At 42.9% G+C, this 19,487-nt stretch overlaps 1 protein-coding gene across 1 annotated transcript; it reads left to right on the plus strand.

The window, feature by feature from the left end:
- Window positions 1–510: 510 nt before the first annotated feature.
- On the plus strand, window positions 511–19,457 carry LOC112561130 (electrogenic sodium bicarbonate cotransporter 1-like). The gene is given in 26 exon segments (XM_025233399.1): window positions 511–601; window positions 2,246–2,405; window positions 2,804–2,934; window positions 4,356–4,382; window positions 6,625–6,760; window positions 6,955–7,022; window positions 7,025–7,324; window positions 7,596–7,693; window positions 8,998–9,127; window positions 9,130–9,242; window positions 9,551–9,697; window positions 9,860–9,954; window positions 10,313–10,487; window positions 10,968–11,101; window positions 11,357–11,579; window positions 11,731–12,093; window positions 12,375–12,488; window positions 12,657–12,680; window positions 12,682–12,822; window positions 13,070–13,248; window positions 13,535–13,607; window positions 13,962–14,030; window positions 14,287–14,463; window positions 15,258–15,407; window positions 15,789–15,991; window positions 16,337–19,457. Coding segments are annotated over 26 exon segments (3,627 nt in total). The 3' UTR covers window positions 16,443–19,457.
- The last annotated feature ends 30 nt before the right edge of the window (window positions 19,458–19,487 follow it).

Below are 19,487 nucleotides of genomic sequence, written 5' to 3' on the forward strand. Positions count from 1 at the left end.
CTCGTGCACAAGGTGACAGCAGCATTCGAGCGACAAATGTACAGAGGACGCGGTTTATTTTAGACTCTCCGTACTTCCTGTCACTCACCTGAGCACGCACGAGACTCGTGTCCACGTGACTGGCAAGATTTATTTTCAGACTGGCTAAGTTGGTGACATACATTTCCGGCTTGCTTAAAAGATTGCTTTGACCTTTCAACCCCAGCTGCTGTCTACGATGGCTTGACGGTAGAATAAATGCTGTAGAACAGGTGACGTCACCTTGCTGGTGAACGACAGCAACAACAGTAGCAGCCACAGCGAGAGCTACACCGAAAACATCGACTACAACCAAAGCATCAACTACAACTACAGCAAGAACGACAGAGAAACTCTCAACATGAACAGCAGCAGCGGCTACAACCTTAGAAAGAAGCTCTCCTCTGAACGTCGACTACAACACCACCAAGAACTCCAGCAGTTACAACCGCAACAAAACTACATCAAAACAACGATCACAACCACCGCAAGATGTATAGCAGTAGCAGCAGTGTCTACCAGAGACATGAGGTCACAACTGGTACCCGTTCTCCTGATACGGGTGTTACTGTTAGCAGCGGTGGTATCAAAGAAACGATCAAAGGGCAATGTCGAAATTAATTATACCGAAGAATACAGTGCGATTCCATGCTTGCACCTCCCGGCAAAGTGTAGTTTGTGTGCCCCCCCCAGGACAGAGAACAAAGTGTAGAATCTGTTCAACACAAGGAGAGACAAAAACAAGATGTCTCTCGGGGTCATTTCTTTGTCTGGCTTGCGTCAGTCTGTCTTCGGGTGAACAAACTTAATTACCTCCCCACCTCGCAAAATTTCACAGAAAGAACTCTGTGTTTCGTGGGTGTTTCAGGCTCACCCCTCCCCACTCACCCCCTCTCTCGTTCTTTATTTGTTCTTTATTGCCGTTCTTCCACCCTTCCCTACCCACACAGCTCTCATTCTGTGACCGATTCATCCTTTAAACAACTTCAAAAGCATTTCATGATCCGCCAGACCATAATTATAAACGAGGTTTTCGGTATGAACTAATCACCTAGTGTCAAGTACATTTATTGTAGTATGAACTCTGCCACTGTATTGTACTGCTGTCGCTGTCGTCAGTGCTGCTGAACATTTGTGGAGTGGACGTTGTTGTTGTTATTGTTGTTGGTGTTGGTGTTTCCCCTCCTTTCCCCAAACCGATCGTGAGGTTCACCATTTCTGTAAAGTGGGTGTAAATTTTTGATTGGAAGTGTTTTCCATAAAACATAATCATTTACTTATCGCCTCTGTGATAAAGGAAGACAAGCATATTATCTGAACTCTGACCTCTCGCTTTCTCTCCTTCCTCCTTACTTGCTTCTTCCACTCCCTTCCTCTTTCTTACTTTCAGTTCCTCATTCATCTCACTTGCTTTCTTTCAGTGCAAGTTGTCTTCTCAAGTCTTAGAGTTCGTTCTTTTTTTCCCACCACTTGGGTTCAGTCTACAGGTAAATGTAGTCATAAACTTTATTATCCTTCTGAACGAAACGAACAATTTCTGCAAGTGAGCAATCTTCGCTTTATGGGTTACTCGGGTTACCTGGGGTACATCCTTGCCTTCTGTTCTTTTTGCCCAATTAGTCATGTCTAGACTCGAGTGTTAGAATGCCGTGCGGCTGTTTTTATTTACATCCGAGAAGCAGGCCACAGCTTTGCAACACCTTGTTTATTGTTGATTGTTTACAGCATGTTTGGGACAGCCGACGTCACCCTGCGGCGTTTTTACCTGGTCAGGAATGGGGTGGGTCGGTCGTTAGGAGGACCACGCTTATAGCGGATGTTTCTTGTTCCTCCTATTTTTCCATCTTTCTTCTTTCTCATACACACCTTTACCTCTTATGACAAACTAGTGTCGCGTGGTCTTAAGAAACTGCGTATTCGTTTTAAGTTTTGAGACATCGTTGAGAAGTATTTTTTAAAAAAATCCCAAACAGTATTCCTTATAGATAAGACAGTCTGCAGTGATCTGTCATTCTTTAAGTAGAAAAAAAACAACAACTGGTAAACACCAGGAATTCGGTCACAACTCAAACTCTTTTTTTAGTTTAATTGCATCATCGCAATGTGCTTGCTGACTACGATGCCATGACACCTTACAAAAGGTAGTAACATCTCAACTTCGTCAGTAATCTTCAAGCAAGACTTATCAGTGTTGTAACCTAACTGTAACCCTTGACCTGTGTGACAGGACACAGTGCTCTAGAGCGCAGTTACCGTGACAACACACGTGCGGCGCTAGACCACCACCATGGACTCACTACACCCAACGGCGGCGGAGAACGGCAGCGTCCCGCTCCGCGACATGGGCTCGCGCCGAGACTTCAACGAGGAGGAGATCGACGTCAGCGGTGAGGAGAAGCCCTCGACACGGCTTACACTCATTGTTTTTACCTCTAATGTCGTTATCGTCACTTTGTACATTACTATGGAATGCAAGGATGAAACAGAGGGATTAAAAAATTGTGTGTGAGAGATGGAGGGAGAGAGGAACAAAAGAAAATTAAAGCAAAAAACAAAACAAAAGAAAAGATAAATAAAAATAATGAATGAATAAAAAAAAATCGGAAAATCGAAAGCGAAAGACACTCAAAGAAAAGAATCTCGGTTCACTGTTAAAATATCTTCAGGTTGATAAAATATTGTTCATTGCGTGAACGAAGAGGAAAAGGGTTAAAGAAGAGTTTGGATGTTTGTGTTGCTCTGTGGTTGTCATGTCAACGCTGTGTGTGTTTTTTTTCACGTGCAGCGGACAGCCATCGCGCCACCTACATCCACCTGCGACTACCCAAGCGACCTCGACGACCTCACCGGGGCAGCAGTCACTCCCGCAAGCGCCAGGCCGAGAAACCGAGCTCTGTGGTGATGCCGTGAATCCAGGTAAAGAGACGACACCTCGTCTTTCATTCTGTTTACAGCTCTAGGGTTAATTTTTATTTTCTCTCCATTGAATCCAATAGACTGAATAAAACTCAGTTCAAAATATTATTCCTCAGATGCTTGTACCTGATATTTTGACTTGTATCTCGAGAACGGAAGAGATTGTTGAGGGTTGGAGGTAGCCACCCAGTGTTTTGCTTTATCTAGTCATTAGAAAAAAATATTCCATAGACTGTCTCTAGTACATAGTAAAAAAGTTAACACCCTCTCCACCCTCATCCGCCCCTTGGGAAAATTAATTGCCCATGCAATGCTCTGACTGCATTTAGTAAACACAGAATGTCTAGATTTTTTTAAAGGTTTTGTTTGTGTGTGTGTTCTGTCAGTGAGTTTTATCCACTTACAATTTTAAACCAGTTATTATTTTTTTAAAGCTCGTAGTCTTGCATTTCTAAAGCGATGATGTAAATTAAATATTTTTTTAAAAAACAGTCGGATAGAGTTGGTTAACATATTTTCAATAAACCCAAAGGACATGATGGGGCTAAAGAAATGCATGATCACTAAATGTCGATTGTAAAAATTAATCTTGGTGGGTGAGACCACCGCAAGTCTGACTTTAATGTTGAGTAGCATGGTTAAGCAGAGTTCAAACCCAGCTGAAGACAACAGGAGAAATCGTTTTAGGAACAGCCCGAATTTTTTTTAACTGTTTGATGACCTCATGACCCAGCAACCTGTTTGCTTTGATCCAGATCCCGGCCTGTCCTTTCCAACCCCTTGCATCTCGACGTGAACGAATACTAACATACCTGCTCGACCTTTGACCCTGTTCATGTGTGTGTGTGTGTGTGCGCCTGCAGGCGCATTTGCACTAGCAGGTACGCACTGAACATTAACTGTCGAGCTAAGAATATTTTTAGAAATAAATACTTGTATTTTGTAGCATCCTTCTAAACATTCTTACATATTTCCAAATGGCGAAATGTGAGACGTAGATGTAAAACTGTTTACTTCTGTAGACATTAACGCAGGTTGAAAGCTCTTTTCTTACACGAAAGGTGGCAATGACACACCTTTAGAGTAGTTATCCCATACACAGACAGTGGTTGTGGGTGGGGGACAGAAACTGAAATACTCGGTGAAAACTACTATCATCCCTGTTACAAGATATCGCATCCATAAAAAGGTGTGTCAAGTCAAGATCCGAACCACGGATATCAGGTTCTTGCTCTCAGCGATAGAGTTGTCGGGGGCAGGTGGAGTTGAAGACACATGGACACATCGTTGAACAACAACCGTATCGGTGTCCAAGGTGTAATCTTTGTAGTTCAAATTGCTTGTCAAACACAATCAGAATGAAAGCCACGAGAAATATTTTACAGATGATGGGATTTCAAATGTCTGACTCACTCTTTCAGATCCAGTCTCAACATTTGTTCCACCAGGTGAAGACATATGACAAGTTTTGTGCAATGCTTTTGCTTATGTCATGTTTAAAAACAGATGATACGGTGGTATTTGGTGCCTGTGTATGTGTTGCAATTACAACATGGGTGGTCGGTGTACTTATTTAGTTAAAATACTTATGTCGATATCTATTTGGAATGCATACAGTAGCATATGGGTGTTACCGATCTTACTATAAATGAATAAGAATGTATGTGTATGTAAATATATCAGTACAGTGCTCAGATGATAAACTGTCATTACGGAAGAAAAATATTGTCGTATGCCAAGATTTGACCCCACACACAACTACTATAAACAATGAAACGAAAAATTTGTTTTAAGCACAAATGAAATAAAACCAAATTGGACCTATCAACATCCATACCAATAATGAGCACTGTACTTGTTTTTGCGATGTGTATTGGGCTTATTTAGAGCTCTTCACACAGCTAGTATTATGGGATGGATTGTACTGAATACTAAGGTGGCTGTGTCTGTGATATATTGGTGCTTTACACAACGGAAGCTTGTCCCTGTCCTCATCCTCAAAAACATAAATTTCTCCAGCAATTTTTTTTAACCAGATCATGAGTTGTCTTGTGACAAGTAGTTATTGCTCACGATTAAACCGTCCATCGGGAGGTTTAATTGTATTGGTGCTCGTTGCCATGACACTGGACAAAGCCCAGCATCAGGGAAATCAGAGTCGTTATACTTGTTGTCCCCTCCTGTAGCTATAAAACTTCTTGTAGTCAAGGATACCACAGTCCTCTCATTGTTTTGATGACAGGCCAACACTTTAAGCATATTGTTTATATTTTCTTTTTGCCTCTATTTCACTAGCTCCCTGTGTTTAATTAATCAGTTAAAGAACTTTGTTCATTAGTTACCTCTCTGTCATGCCAATTAACTAGTCTCGGGTTTCTCCAGCCTTCCTCAAACGCAACAAGAACTCGTTTCTCAAGGCAGGTGAGACCAGGTTGGGTCTGAATCTTTGTTGTTTACATTCTTCTTTATAGACTTCGATATTCTGCTTTATATGGGATGTCTTGCCTATGTATAGTTCCTGTCTGTGATTGAAATAAATTCTCCTGCATGACCACCTCTCTCTTTAGCATGTACTTGGGCATGTTCCAGTTTCGTTTCCTTTTGTTTAGCTTTGACTTTACTTTCTCTTTAGTTTTGTTTTAATTTGTTTTTGTTTATTTATTTTTTTTTTTCTTTTTTTTTTTTTTTGTTGTTTTTTTTGTATGTTTTTTGTTTTTTGTCGCTTGTGGCCAATGACTCTTGTCAACCATTGCTTCATATCGTCTGCATGAAGATATGTGTCCAGAGAAGACAATGAAGTGGATGACATTAACAATTAAAATGATCGAAAAGCAACTATGACCAGTTTGAAACACTACCTTGCATGTAATAATATCAATATCTGCGTAAACTAACTAGTTCATAGCATGTTTGGAGGTTTGTGCATCATTTGTATCGAACTAAGATTTTAATTGTTTAATAAATTCTATTCGCAATCCTGTGGTCGTGCACGTGAGTTTGGAAACCAAGAACGCAAACGGATGGCAACAGCTGTGAACTCTTCTGAAAGCCTAAACAAAAAGCAGCATCTTTTAACAGTTCAATTTTTTTTAATCTTTCTGAACCTGTGGTCTGTATAATGCCATTTTCACCTCTTTTGAGTTGTTGAAGTATTTGTATGTGTCCGCCTAATTGTTGCATGGTATAGTGATAATAGTTGGTGGGCTTCATAGTAGACACTGATGGTGATGTCATTTTCGTCGGTGTATGATTTAAATATGTATTAATGCCCTGATATATGCATTTGCTTGTTTTAATGTAAACAAACATAAAACTGAAGCAGAATTTTGTTAGAAGCTATTCATTGACATGTAAACAGATGCAGGCATTCTTGTTAAATGGTAACAGTGTTGAAGCCACTGTCCCGACAATGTAAACAAATTGAAAGGCTAAAGATTTATTAAACATTTATTTAAGCAATTTTTTGAGGAGGAGCTGACGATACTGTATATAGACATAGTCTTTACTTCCTTCCTCAACTTTTCATTGCTATATACGTCCTAATAGTGGATGCCATACTTAGAATTCAAAGATGTCGCATTGAGCAGAACGATGACCTTACTCGTGATGACCATAAACCATCTTTTGTTGCGGGAGGGTGAATATATTTTGTTTACCTGTATTTCCTTTAACTGTTTTGGTGCCGAGCAGCCAGTCTTTCGCCGAGTGAGCAGATACAGATCCTGCTGGGAGAAGGCGATGACAGGGATCAGGCCCCGAAGGTCTTCTGTCAGATGGACGCCTTGGAGAAGCCCACAGAGTCCTACCAGTGGAAGGAAACCGCTAGGTGTGTGTTTGGTCCCTCCACCTCTTGTCTGTGTTTGTTGTCTGCACGTGTGTGAGCGTGCACGCATGCAATTGTATGTGTTTGTGAGAGACATTATGATGCTTTACAAGCTTACAGGTATACCAAGACCTCGAAGCAGATGTCGACTTTGAGCAGGCCTAACATCGTGCCTTTTGACCTCTCATCCTTGACAGGTGGGTCAAGTACGAGGAGGATGTGGAGGAGGGAGGCGAGCGCTGGTCCAAGCCGCACGTGGCCTCTCTGTCCTACATTCCCTCTTCGAGCTGCGGTCTGGACTGACGGCCGGCGCGTGCATGCTGGACATGGATGCCCAGAACATCTTCCAGTTCGCTGACCTGCTGCTGGATCACATGATCAACAAGAAGTTGCTGGAGGAGGGCCTGCGGGCGGAAGTGCGATCCGCTATCGTTGCCCAGCATTCCTTTCAGCATGCCAAGCGCCGACGACAGTCCACACCGGACGGAGATGGCGCCGCCATGTTCCGCCGTCTGTCCATGAAGCGGACTCTGTCGGAGATCGGCCGGTCACTGTCTGTGAAGAGAGGTGAATAATGAATAATAAATATGTCACACCTACTTTTTTTTCAAACATTAAATGCAATGCTATATTGATGAAAGGTGGACATCTTCAAAGATTTTATTATAGTTCGTGCTTGTTGTTTAGATGCTTCAATATATATTGAGTCTTGTAATTTTTGAAACCTGTGACTTGGCAAAGAACACTTAGTACTTTGGGGGAGAGTTGTGGTGAGTGGTGCTCATTTCTTGATGGAAATTACATCATGGAATTGCATTGCGTGTTGCTGTCGTTGCAGACTCCCACGGCTCCATGGCACGCATGCGCAATCCAAACAGTCAGCCCAACCTGGAGATGATGAACGGAGACCTGGTGGAGTCTCCTTCTTCCACCAGGGTTATGCAGAATAAAAGCCATCATCATAATTAGGTTAAAGTTTGTCTAGGAAAGGCGTTGCTCAAATCATTTTCTGGGGAGGTAGAGGGTCATGACCTTAATGCTTGTCACGTGGTTCGCTTGAGAGTTTTCTGTATTTTGATAAAGTCCGCATTGACAAGGGTGTAAGGGAAGTGGAGTTGAAGGCGGAGGTGAACCTTAGTGCGTTTGGCTCAAACCTCACTGATGTTTTCATATCACTTTTGAGTTCTCTCAATTGAAGGGATAGTTACTAAATGGAGGACTAGGACGGAATACGCGCTCGCGCATACAAACTCACAATTAAATATTTCTTCTTTAATAATCGTCGACAGAAAGTAATAAAATAAGAAGGACGAAGAATAGTTTTATTCGCGCTTTTATTTCGTTCCCAAAACTCTCGTGGTGTGCTCATTCTAGTTTGTTCAGAAGTAAATATAGCTTGGGGCGGAGTGTAAGAGGTTATACAGTCCACGTGACACTGAAGTGCTCCCCGGGGCATTAGGTTTAAACTTTGTGCGTCACGTGCTTTTGAAAAGCCGAGCTTTGACCTACTCACCCTTGACTCCAAAATCAGATAACTATGTCCCATAACCCAAACGAAAAGAAGAGGGAGGGTTGTAAGTTGAGCAAAGAGAGGGAATGAAAATAGAAAGAAGGGGCAGCGAGAAAAGAGACGGAGGATGAAAAGAGAACGAAATTATTTTTTTTAATAAGAAATAGACGAAGGGGAGTGGAAAGTTTAGCTTTTTGGTGTTAGTCGTGAAGGATGGGGAGAAACTTGTTTCCAACATCGTAGCATTGTCGGTGGTTGAGATGGCAGGCTGTGGGGTTGATATCGTGGTGTGAGACACAGAAGAATGTAGGTATTCGGTTGTCTACAGCAGCAGGAGGAACAGCCAAGAGGTCGCACGATCTAAAGTAGTTTTTCGCGATAATTGAATTTACATCGCGTGATTACTTGTCTCAAAGCTCTCGCCGACCCCAGAATACCCGAAAACCCGAGGCAGACATAGTTCTGGCGCGGTGCCAGGAATATTCAGACACGAACTTCTACCGTGCTCAGCATCTCCCAGACCCTCTCATCACCTAATTGCGTCTGAGAACAAAAATAAATAAATTGGACTGGTAATGGGAGAAAGGGGGAGCGAGGGAGGGATGAAAGTGGAAATACTAAGTCGCAACATGCGATGTACACAGTGGAAGGGAACCATTGTACCGTGAAGTTTATCAACCCTGCTCGAGAAGTGTCTTGGTGTTTGAACATCGTTCTTTTCTGTCTGCAGCTGAACCAGCAGTTCATGCGGAAGATTCCAGAAGGTTCTGAGGCGGCCAACATCCTGATTGGTGAGATGGAGAATCTCAGGTACCAGGTGGTGGCCTTCGTGAGGCTGTGTGATGCTCGCCATCTCGGGACATCACGGAAGTCCCGGTTCCCTCACGTTTCCTCTTCCTGCTGCTCGGACCCAAGGGAAGTCACTCCAAGAACCTGGAGATCGGCAGGTCCATGTCGACCATCATGGTCGATGAGGTGCGTGGGTTGAAGCCTCACCTTTTCTCTTGTAAAACTTGAAAATTCCTAGTGTGTATCTGGTACAAATTTTATAATTCAATAGAAGGCACTACTATACCAGAGCCATACTAAAACATTTGAGAAAAATTAAATGAAAGGATTTTTTCTGAAGGGAAGAAAATAAATCAAGTGCTTTTTAAATGTAAGAGAAAAAAAAGAGCTTAATCAACAATATGAAGACAGGAATGAAGAAGATCTTCAAGATCTTCATCCATCAGTCTCTTGGTTATTGCTCACATTACTACCTGACATGTAACTGTTGGTAGGTGTTCCGGGAGGTGGCATACAGGGCGCGAAGCAGACAGGACATCCTGGCAGGAGTGGATGAGTTCTTGGATCAGGTGACGGCCCTCCCACCTGGAGAGTGGGACCCCAAGATTAGAATCGAACCGCCACAAAGTGTCCCGTCACAGGTATGTAACATTGTTCATTGTCCGTGTGTGTGGGCAATTTTATGTATGGATAGAGATATCAATATTTATGTAACCAGGCTCTGAACACCCTAAGTCATCATTAGGATGTTAGGTTAGACTTTGCTCGGTGCTAGGATATTCAAACCTTCTTTTCTCTTTCAGGACCAAAGGAAAGCTCCTCCGCCTGCGGCAGGGGAGGAAAAGGAGGAGGAGGAAGAGGAATCTCACTGTGATCCCACGCTACAGCGCACGGGCAGGTAAGATTCAGTCAGAGAGGAAGGACTGTCATGATTGTCCACCTGCCTCACATGCCGACTGCTCGACTAATCGCACGCATAATGATAATCAGGCAGAGGATCATCATGGAAATATTTTTTCTAATGTGTCTGGAGGTTGGGGAAGTAGCAGGTTGAAGAGGAGAGTGTGGATCTTTCGTGGGTCCTGGTTTCGTACTGTGACCCTTCGACCTTTTTAGAAAATGTGAATATGTTACTGGCAGATGATTTTTTTTTTCGCAGAAAATGCGAGACCAAGAATGAAAAGTGAAGAAAGTTAAGAACTCACTTGAAGCTTGGACGAGTAAGATTGTTACCTGTGCCTTATCTCTGTGTGCAGGTTGTTCGGTGGTCTGGTGTCGGACATCAAGCGGAAGCTGCCTTGGTACCCCAGCGACTTCAAGGATGGTCTGCACATCCAGTGTGTGGCCTCTGTTATCTTCTTGTACCTGGCCACCCTCACACCCAACGTCACCTTTGGGGGACTGCTTGGCCAGGCCACGGACCAGTACATGGTGAGGCCTTCACCGGGTTCAAAACCCGACGGTTATGGATGCGTGTGTGTGTGTGTGCGCGTGATGCAAGTGGACACAAGAAAGTTCGGCTGATTGCGAAATGCACTTTGACTTGCGGAGGACACATTCATGTGAACGGATTTTTTTTAAGCTCCAGCATGTGGCAAGTTTAACAACTGGGAAAGGTCGTTCCAGCGAAATTCTCTACATATGTCGTGAATTATTAAGCACCACAAGCACAGGAGGGCTGGCTGCTTGTCAACCGCAGATGGCCAGACCTAGCATTAATTCCACGCACCACCATGCACTTTCTCTTCCTCCCAACTGTCTCGTTCCATCGCGTGAACTTCGAGACCAAGATTCTCCCGTCCATCCCCTCCACCATCCCAGGGAAAAAACTGTTGGGTCTATTTTTCACTTACAGAGCATGAAGTAATACTGTGTGTGTTGTGGCTGACTGTCACCTTTGCCATCTTGCAGGGGACCATGGAGTGCATTTTTACGGCCTCGGTGGTCGGGGTGCTGTTTGCTCTCTTCGCTGGCCAGCCTCTCAACATCCTGGGCAGCACGGGCCCCATGCTGGTGTTGGAGATGATTCTCTACAATTTCTGCAAGTGAGTTGCCCAGCGCCAGGTATGCACTACAACACTGTAGTGTGATTGCCGTTTGATTGCCGTCACGCATCAATGAACACGCATGCTCGAACATAAGACAGATTCATGGATAGAAGACTTGAATATGCACACAGACGGACATGCAAGTACTTGCGCACGTGCTAACTCCACGATAAAAATAAAACTAACGTGTACTCAGTCTGATTGCATTTGTTTTCTTTTTAATGTGTGGTTCTTTTTGTGTGTTGTTACCAGGGAGAACCATCTGGACTTTTTGCCGTTTAGAGCCTGGATCGGCATCTGGACGACAATTTTCATGCTGCTGATCGTGGCCTTTGACCTGTCGGCCCTCGTGCGTTACATCACGCGCTTCACCGAGGAGTCGTTTGCTTCCCTCATCGCCATCATCTTCATCGCCGAAGCCTTTAAGAAGCTTTTCGGGATCCTGGACGAGGCGCCGATCAACACGAACCCTGGAGTGAGTAGACAGGGTTCTGCCATGACAGCTTGTCGAATCAGTCGACACTGGAGTTAGGAACGTTAGGAACGTTAGGAACGTTATGTCAGATTGCCTGCATGTGCGCGCTTAGAACGTCTGGACTCTAACGGTTCTCTCACTTTGTCTGCAGGCGCCGCTCGACTACGACTGTTCCTGCTACCCGCCCAACACCACCTTCAATGACGGTAACATCACCTTCCCCAACCTGACCGACACAGTGACAACCGTGACGTCACTGCTGCTAGGCGACAACAGCACGAGCGGCGAGATGTTCAACGTCACCGACGTCAACACCACTGACCTGGGCGTCAACTGGACGTCGCTGACCAAGGCCATGTGCAAGGTGAAGGGCGGCGTGCTGCACGGGACTGGCTGCGACACACCCGAGTACAAAGCCGACGTCTTCTTCCTCTCCCTCATCCTCTTCTGTGGCACCTACATCATCGCCAGCTCGCTGTCCGACGCCAAGACCAGCTCCTTCTTTCCTTCAGTCGTGAGTTTTATCAAGTGACCCCACCTTGACCTGAAACACCCACGAGCGACTTGACTCCTGACCTGGACAGACGTGACCTGAGAATAGCTTTCATTCAAAAACATATCAGCACGGTCGACAACTCAGTCGCTGAACTTTGCGAAAACTGAAAGCACAAACAACCACATTAAATTTATAGGATAAATATAAACAATGATATAAATTTCAGTTTTAGCTTTAATATACAGCTGCCTGTTCAAACCTGTCAGTAGCCTTATCGCATCTCCGACCCTTGTCCACAGGTGCGTCAGACGATGAGCGACTTCTCGGTGTTGATCGCCATCTTGCTGATGGTGGGCACCGACGCCATCATCGGAATCGAAACGCCAAAGTTGACAGTGCCAGTGGAGTTTAAGGTCAGTCAGACTCCTTAAATGTTTGTTTGTTTGTTTGTTTGGTTGGTTGGTTGGTTTGGTTGGTTGGTTGGTTGGTTGGTTAGTGTTTTTTTTTTGTACCTCTTATAAACCTTTTACTTTTAATATACTTCTCAATAATAATAATTATCGTCGTCATCGTATCTGCAGCCTACACGCAATGACCGGGGCTGGTTTGTTAACCCCTTGGAGTGACAAGAACCCTTGGTGGCTGATCCTGGCAGCGACAATCCCAGCAGTGCTGGCCGTCATCCTCGTCTTCATGGACCAGCAGATCACCGCTGTCATCGTCAACAGGAAGGAGAACAAGCTGGTGGTGGGTACCTTGCTTTCATCCTTCGTTTGTAACCTCTCCCTTCAAGTAGACCTCTGTTCTGTTCTAGTTTATATTTTTACTGTATTACTAATTAATGATATTCTCTTTGTGAAAAGTATTTTTATCATTTTGTCGTCTTCTCTTAAAGCAAAAGTCAGATGATGGCAACGAAAAAAAAAATCATGGTTGGCTATGCTGGAGGCCATGTGACTGTTAGTGTAGTTGTTTGCTTGATGTCACATTTCAGAAAGGTAGCGGCTATCACCTGGACATGTTCGTGCTGGCCATCTGCATCCTCATCTGCTCGTTGATGGGCCTCCCGTGGTACGTGGCGGCCACGGTGTCCGCGCTGGCTCACATCATGAGTCTTAAGAAGGAGTCCGAGTGCACTGCCCCCGGCGAGCGACCAACTTTTCTTGGTGTCCGGTGAGTAGCCCGGCCAGTGAGTGGTGTGGTGTGTCAAATGGGAAGAGCAGAAGTCAGTCTCTAAGTGTGTGAGGTCTGTACATTTTTTAATGTGAATATGTGTTACAGAATTTTCACAGATATGTTTGTCTTCCTCAGATGAAAAAAAAATGCATTCGAAGTCAAATAATCCATGTTCTTTGAGATCAGTCACTGACCTTAATCTTTTAAATTTTATTTACGAATGGATCCAGCTTTTGTCTTCAGAAATAGTAAAACAATAGTTTATACTGCCTGTTGCCTACAGGGAAAACAGACTGACCGCTCTGCTGGTGGGTCTGCTAAGCGGATTGTCCGTGCTGTTCACCTCAGTTCTTAAGGTTTGGAAATCCGCTTAGAGTTAAATTATTATTGTTGTTTTTTGTTTGAGTTGATATAATCCTGAGTGTGACACAAACCTCTTATGATGCAGACAGGACACATGAGAGTGAAGATGGGTGGGAGAGAGATAGAACTTTTTATTTACGAAAATTCTAGAATTAAGGAGTCAGTGTGCTTTTATTTTACATGTAGACCTTTCTTCTCCAAAGGGAAAGTATGCTAATCTACTACAAAAGCTAAGGGTAGCAGGATAAAACAAGAATGTGGCTTAGGAACACATGGGTAGACCTCAGTACAAGGGTCACAGGTGTCAGACGGGTGCAGGGCTAACGACTACGATGACTTTGTTGCAGTTTATCCCTATGGCTGTCCTGTACGGTGTGTTTCTCTACATGGGTGTCGCTGCCCTCAAAGGCATGCAGGTAAACAAACAGCTGTTTAACACCCCGAGTACCAATCGTCTTGATCTACCTCTTTTATGAAAAAAAATTGATTATATTTTTACTGTGGAAGTTTAGTTGATTATTGTTTTTTTAACTACTTATAAATGTGATATCGTATTATAGTGTACAGTTATAATAATAATAATAATAAAAAAAAAATAAATGATAATATTCAATAAGATGGATCGTCTACCTTCAAATGTTTCGTCACGAAAGCTGTTTCTTTTTTCTACAGTTCATCGACCGTGTCCTCCTCATCTTCAAACCGGCCAAGTACCAGCCGGACTATATTTACCTGCGTCACGTGCCCATCAAGCGCGTGCATATTTTCACTGCCATCCAGGTGTGCTGCCTGGCCGTGCTCTGGGTCATCAAATCGGTCAAGTCCGTCTCAATTATTTTCCCCATCATGGTGAGTGGCTTGTGGTGTCAGATTGTGTCAGAAAGTGGTTTTATCAACGGAAACCCTTATTTTTAACATTACACATGTGTGATAATAATTTCTTTATTTTAATGTATACAAGGCCGTCTGGCCCATCAATAGCAAATACATGTGTGTGTGTGTGCGCGCGTTCGTGTGTGTGTGTATGTGTGTGACATCTCGCTTTAGCAGCTGATGTTATGTTGCTGCAACTCTATCACAGTCGAAATACAATGCGCGATGTATATTTGTTAATCTCTGGTAATCTGAGTCTTTGCTCCACCATGTTAACATGATACCAGAATTTCGTAAGCATGGTTAGGTGCTCTCTCCACAAAGAGCATCTGTAAGCTCGAAGAACCTTTTACACACACACACACGTACATATACACTTTCTCTCTCACTCACTCTCTCCTCGCGAAATAATTCCACACGTACAATCCAAAAGCAAAAAAAAAAAAACACAAAACAAACAAAAGCAAAACAAAATTTAAAAAAAACACAAAAACAAAACAAAATATACAAAAAACAAAAAAATAACAAAAAACAAACAACACAAACACGCACACAATAAAAGTTTATCTTAGCTGCAAAGCTCGATTTTCATGTCACAGCTTCTGGACAAAAAAAAAAGGATCTTATGTCTACATGGGCGGCGAGAGATCTTGTTTCTTTGTTATATTATCTTTCTTGCTTCTGCTCTGTGTGTGTTTTGAGAAAGTTGAATGGGGTGATTATGGAGAGCTTATGGCGAGGCTAAGACCCGAGTGCTGTGCTGTTGATAGGTACTGGGCACGTGTTTTGTGCGCAAGGCCATGGACTACATCTTCACCCAGCGCGAGCTCAAATGGCTTGATGACATCATGCCGGATGCAGCCAAGAAAGAGAAGGAGGACAAGATGAAACTACAGGGCCTGGATGACGAAGAGAAAGAGGTGAGAGAGCTTGCCACAGGTCACGTGACACTTTCCGTTCTCTAGAGAATCTCCTACAAACATAATGCACAGAAAAAATCAACAACGCTGACGTCAGGCTTGTACTTAGATACGTTTATCTCGTGAAAGCCTCAGGGGGAGAGAAAGCTAGGACCACTTGTTTAAGCAGGCGTATCCGTGTACAAATATGACCTCTTTCTGTGTATGGTAGCCTCGAAAATGGGAGGAGATGTATTAAACCAGATTTAAACAATCAGTCTCTTGCACTGAGCTTTTTCAGCTATAATAAGCAAATTTTACTAAGGGGTGGGTTAGTGTTTTAGTTTGATTTTATTTAATGCACCTTGCCGAAGTGATGAGCCTCATTCTCCTGCTGTGCAGAATGCGAGTCTGCTGGGTGAGGAGTATGACCGGCTGATGGAGATCAAAGTGCAGCACGAGCGTATGGGCGAGAAGTACGGACAGCGCGTGACGCGTCGCGCCTCCCTCGACACCGACCGCGTCAACATCAGCGAGGAGATGACTCGCACCGGCATCTGGATGCAGCTTCGCAACAACAAGCCTGAGTTGGAGGAGAGTAACAGGTCAGAAGCCATGGGCTTGCTCTTTTTCTTTCTATTCCCCCGCCATCTCTCTCTCCTGTTTTCCATTTATGTTTGTGTAAACAAAGCAAAGAGCCTCGGAAGCAATAAATCATGGGATTAGCTCGGTACAAAATCTTTGATGACTTTATTGGGGCTGAATGGGATGTGTATGTGTGATTTGAATGACTGAGTAAAGTATGTAAAATCTTAATCGTGTTTTCGTTAGCTGCTCGTGGGCAAAGCAATGGATTGCTTCAATTTTGTAAGATTCGCCCTTCTCTTACCTGTTTCTACAGCAGACTCCCCACCAACCCATCCACCCATCCATCCTCTTTCTCATTGCAGACATCACCGAAAGAGACGAAGTGAGAAAAACAACATCGCCAACGCAAACGATAAGGCTGCCGCCTTTTATTTACAAGACGACGAAGACCACGATCCAAAAGCATAAATGATGGACTAGTCGATGGATTTGTCATCTACTTTTGACATCAGTGCAGCTGGACTGGGCCACGCCTAGCTCATCAGTGGATCCTTATTTTCACACTATTCGTCTCGACAGGAGACAGCAAATGGCCGCCATGTTTCCTCTCTCGTTAAAAGTTTTTTAGTTTCAAAAATTATTGGTTGAAGCAGTAACATTTCCCGTTTTATTTAGACAATGTGATGGCGATGTTTTTGTGATGAACTAAATCGGTTGTACAGAAAATCACAAAGACATCAAACGATATGGCAAACAACTTTTTGTTTTTTATTAAAAGGAGAATATTATATTTAAATTTAATAAATATATATAAATATGTATATTTAGAACGGCAGCTTATAACATGTCATTGTTCATGATTAGTCCGTAGAACATTCTAGTGGCAAGGTCCCAGTGAAGAAAGGTGAAGGTCTTTTGATAGCAACGACTGTCGCGTGAAGGCCACAAAGGAAGTGACTGGCACACTGCTCAGTGAGCATGCTGAGTGTTGCTCAGTGAGCATGCTGGGTGTTGCTCAGTGAGCATGCTGGGTGTTGCTCAGTGAGCATGCTGAGTGTTACTCAGTGAGCATGCTGAGTGTTACTCAGTGAGTATGCTGAGTGTTGCTCACGCCGATGTTCCACCAACCGCAGGGACTCATTTCTTTTTTTCCAGATCAGCCCACCTTCTCGATGCCTGCGATGATCAGGCGTTTCCAGATCGATGTGATATTATGTGCATTTATTCTCTGCAATTTTCGTTTGTTTCATTTTAGAAAAAATGATTGGGAATCTGGTTAGGTGTGATGCTGACTATTTTAATTTTAAAGAAACATACGCTACAATCAAGTTTATGTTTATTTCCATGATCGTGGGAGATCACGTGGTCTTTTTTAGGTGGAGTTGGGGAAGATGTCGAGGGTGAAGGTCTTGAGACTGGGTGACTGCGCCCTGCTGTGCCTTGTGAAAGTGCCTATCGTTGAATAGTTGTGGTTGCACCTGTGCTCTGCATTCTTTTTTCTTTTGCTGGGCATCCTGTGTATTTACCTGCCATGAAAAGCTGACTCGTTCAGCGTCTGGAGGGAAGATAGTGTCCATGGAGGACATTGTCCTGGATGTGAAGAGTCACTAACGCGTGCATCACATCGAGGAGCGGGGTAGCAGAATAAGAAGGGCAGGGGTAGGGTGGGGTGGTGTCAATGACCGAGCTTCTCCCACGTCATAGACAGGCCAGTGCATTTATGCCAGTGTTGGTGAACCGTGGAGCAGTCAGGAATCAATCCACGATTTAGCCCGGTTTTTTTTTTTTCTTTGAGAGATTCGAGGTCACGTGATAATTAGTCAACAAGCGATACACAAGTCTTCCCACATTCCTGCCCTCCAATCCACCCCAATCCCACCCCTTATTAAACATTACAGTGTTGAGTTATGGTCATAGTACATCCGGGCTATACGTGGGTGTGCTCGCACTCTTATCTCTCTCTCAGCCATTCACCTGTACACACGCTAGTTTTTACTCTTAATTTCACCTGCACAAGAGGGCTTGAGTACTAGCAATTATTATTTACATGTCCTTGTTTTGCTCTTTACTGTAAAAAAAAAAGCACAATACATTATGCAATAGTTTTAGAACGAAAGATGATTCTTGCTTCGTCACACCACACCTCTCTGACCACTGTTGATGACAACCTGTTGGTGAAGGATTGAGTGAGACTCGTGTGTATCATGTCACGTGCCGGACTGCAGGTAACACCAGGTGATCACAACGGTTTCCGAGAAGTTAAGCCCTCGAGTTCACGTCGACCTCCATCACTGTACTTTAACAGCTAAATGTTTTCCTATTTGTAAAGGTTTATACCAATGTTTTAATGAAAGATGTTGGCTATTTTATAAGCAAATTACTGTGAGTTGTTATAGTTTTATTTACTATATCCAGCATCATCAACACACTATTGTATGTATGGAAGATTGTGTGAGAGAGAGAGAAACTAAGAATTTGTAGGTTCTTCAAGAAATGTACAAGTAGAGAAAAGGGACTGTAAATACTACATCACGAGGCCCGAAATATCGGAAATTTAAAAAAAAAAAGATCTGTATGTTTTTAACCTACGGCAACTGAAATGTTGGTTCAGAAATAACAGCTATGAGTGACCCTTAAACAGCTTTAAAACATTTAATTTGCTTCTTACACCGATAGAACTGAAAATTCGGTACAGATGGAACTTTGTGTGTATGTTATAAAAATATGTCTTAATTTTTGCTGCAAAATAAAATGTTTCTGTTACAAGTGTCCCTTCCATGTGCAAGCTAAGCTCACTTGACATTTTATGGTTCATAATGTTTCCCAACCTTTTATAAAATAATTTATATTTAAAACGTTTATCGGATGCTTATTTTAATAATAATCTGACCAAATAGAGTATAGACCTGTATAAAGAGATCAAAGAAGTGAATTATGAACACGAAATATCAAATAGTTTTGTCTTTATTAGCTCTGTACTATTAGCATATAGTAATTTTTTTAAATAGGTATTCATTTATAATCAGTGTTTCATAATCTACAAACTAAACATGAATTTTTTTTCGTTGCTTGGGAAAATCGTTGTTTTTATTTGCATCATTTAGGAAATTTTGAAGTTTCTTCAAAAAGACAGTATTCACCTGTAAATAACAGATACTCATGTCACCAAACAATTTTTTTCCCGAGGATGTAACAAAATAGTTTTTGGAGAGAGTTCAGTGTTCATGTGTCATACTATGAGCCGCTTTCATTCCGACTCAGTGAATGGACATAATTTTCATGAGTTTATTTTTCTATGAACCTAGAAAAGCTGTTAGCAGCTGGCTTTGTGCCTTGATCGACGTCTAAGGTTCTAAGTTAATTAATACATCCTCCTGTACATAATTCCATTAATAAAACTCGAACCGGACAATTTACAATTTTCCTGCCTCACAATATTTTACCTTGTACATTTGACGGAAAAATAAAGGAGATTAAAATTTTTGACTGTGTGGCTTTTCTTTTTTTCGTTTT

The sequence above is a fragment of the Pomacea canaliculata genome, linkage group LG1 (genome assembly GCF_003073045.1).
Source record: "Pomacea canaliculata isolate SZHN2017 linkage group LG1, ASM307304v1, whole genome shotgun sequence".
NCBI classification, from domain to species: domain Eukaryota; kingdom Metazoa; phylum Mollusca; class Gastropoda; order Architaenioglossa; family Ampullariidae; genus Pomacea; species Pomacea canaliculata.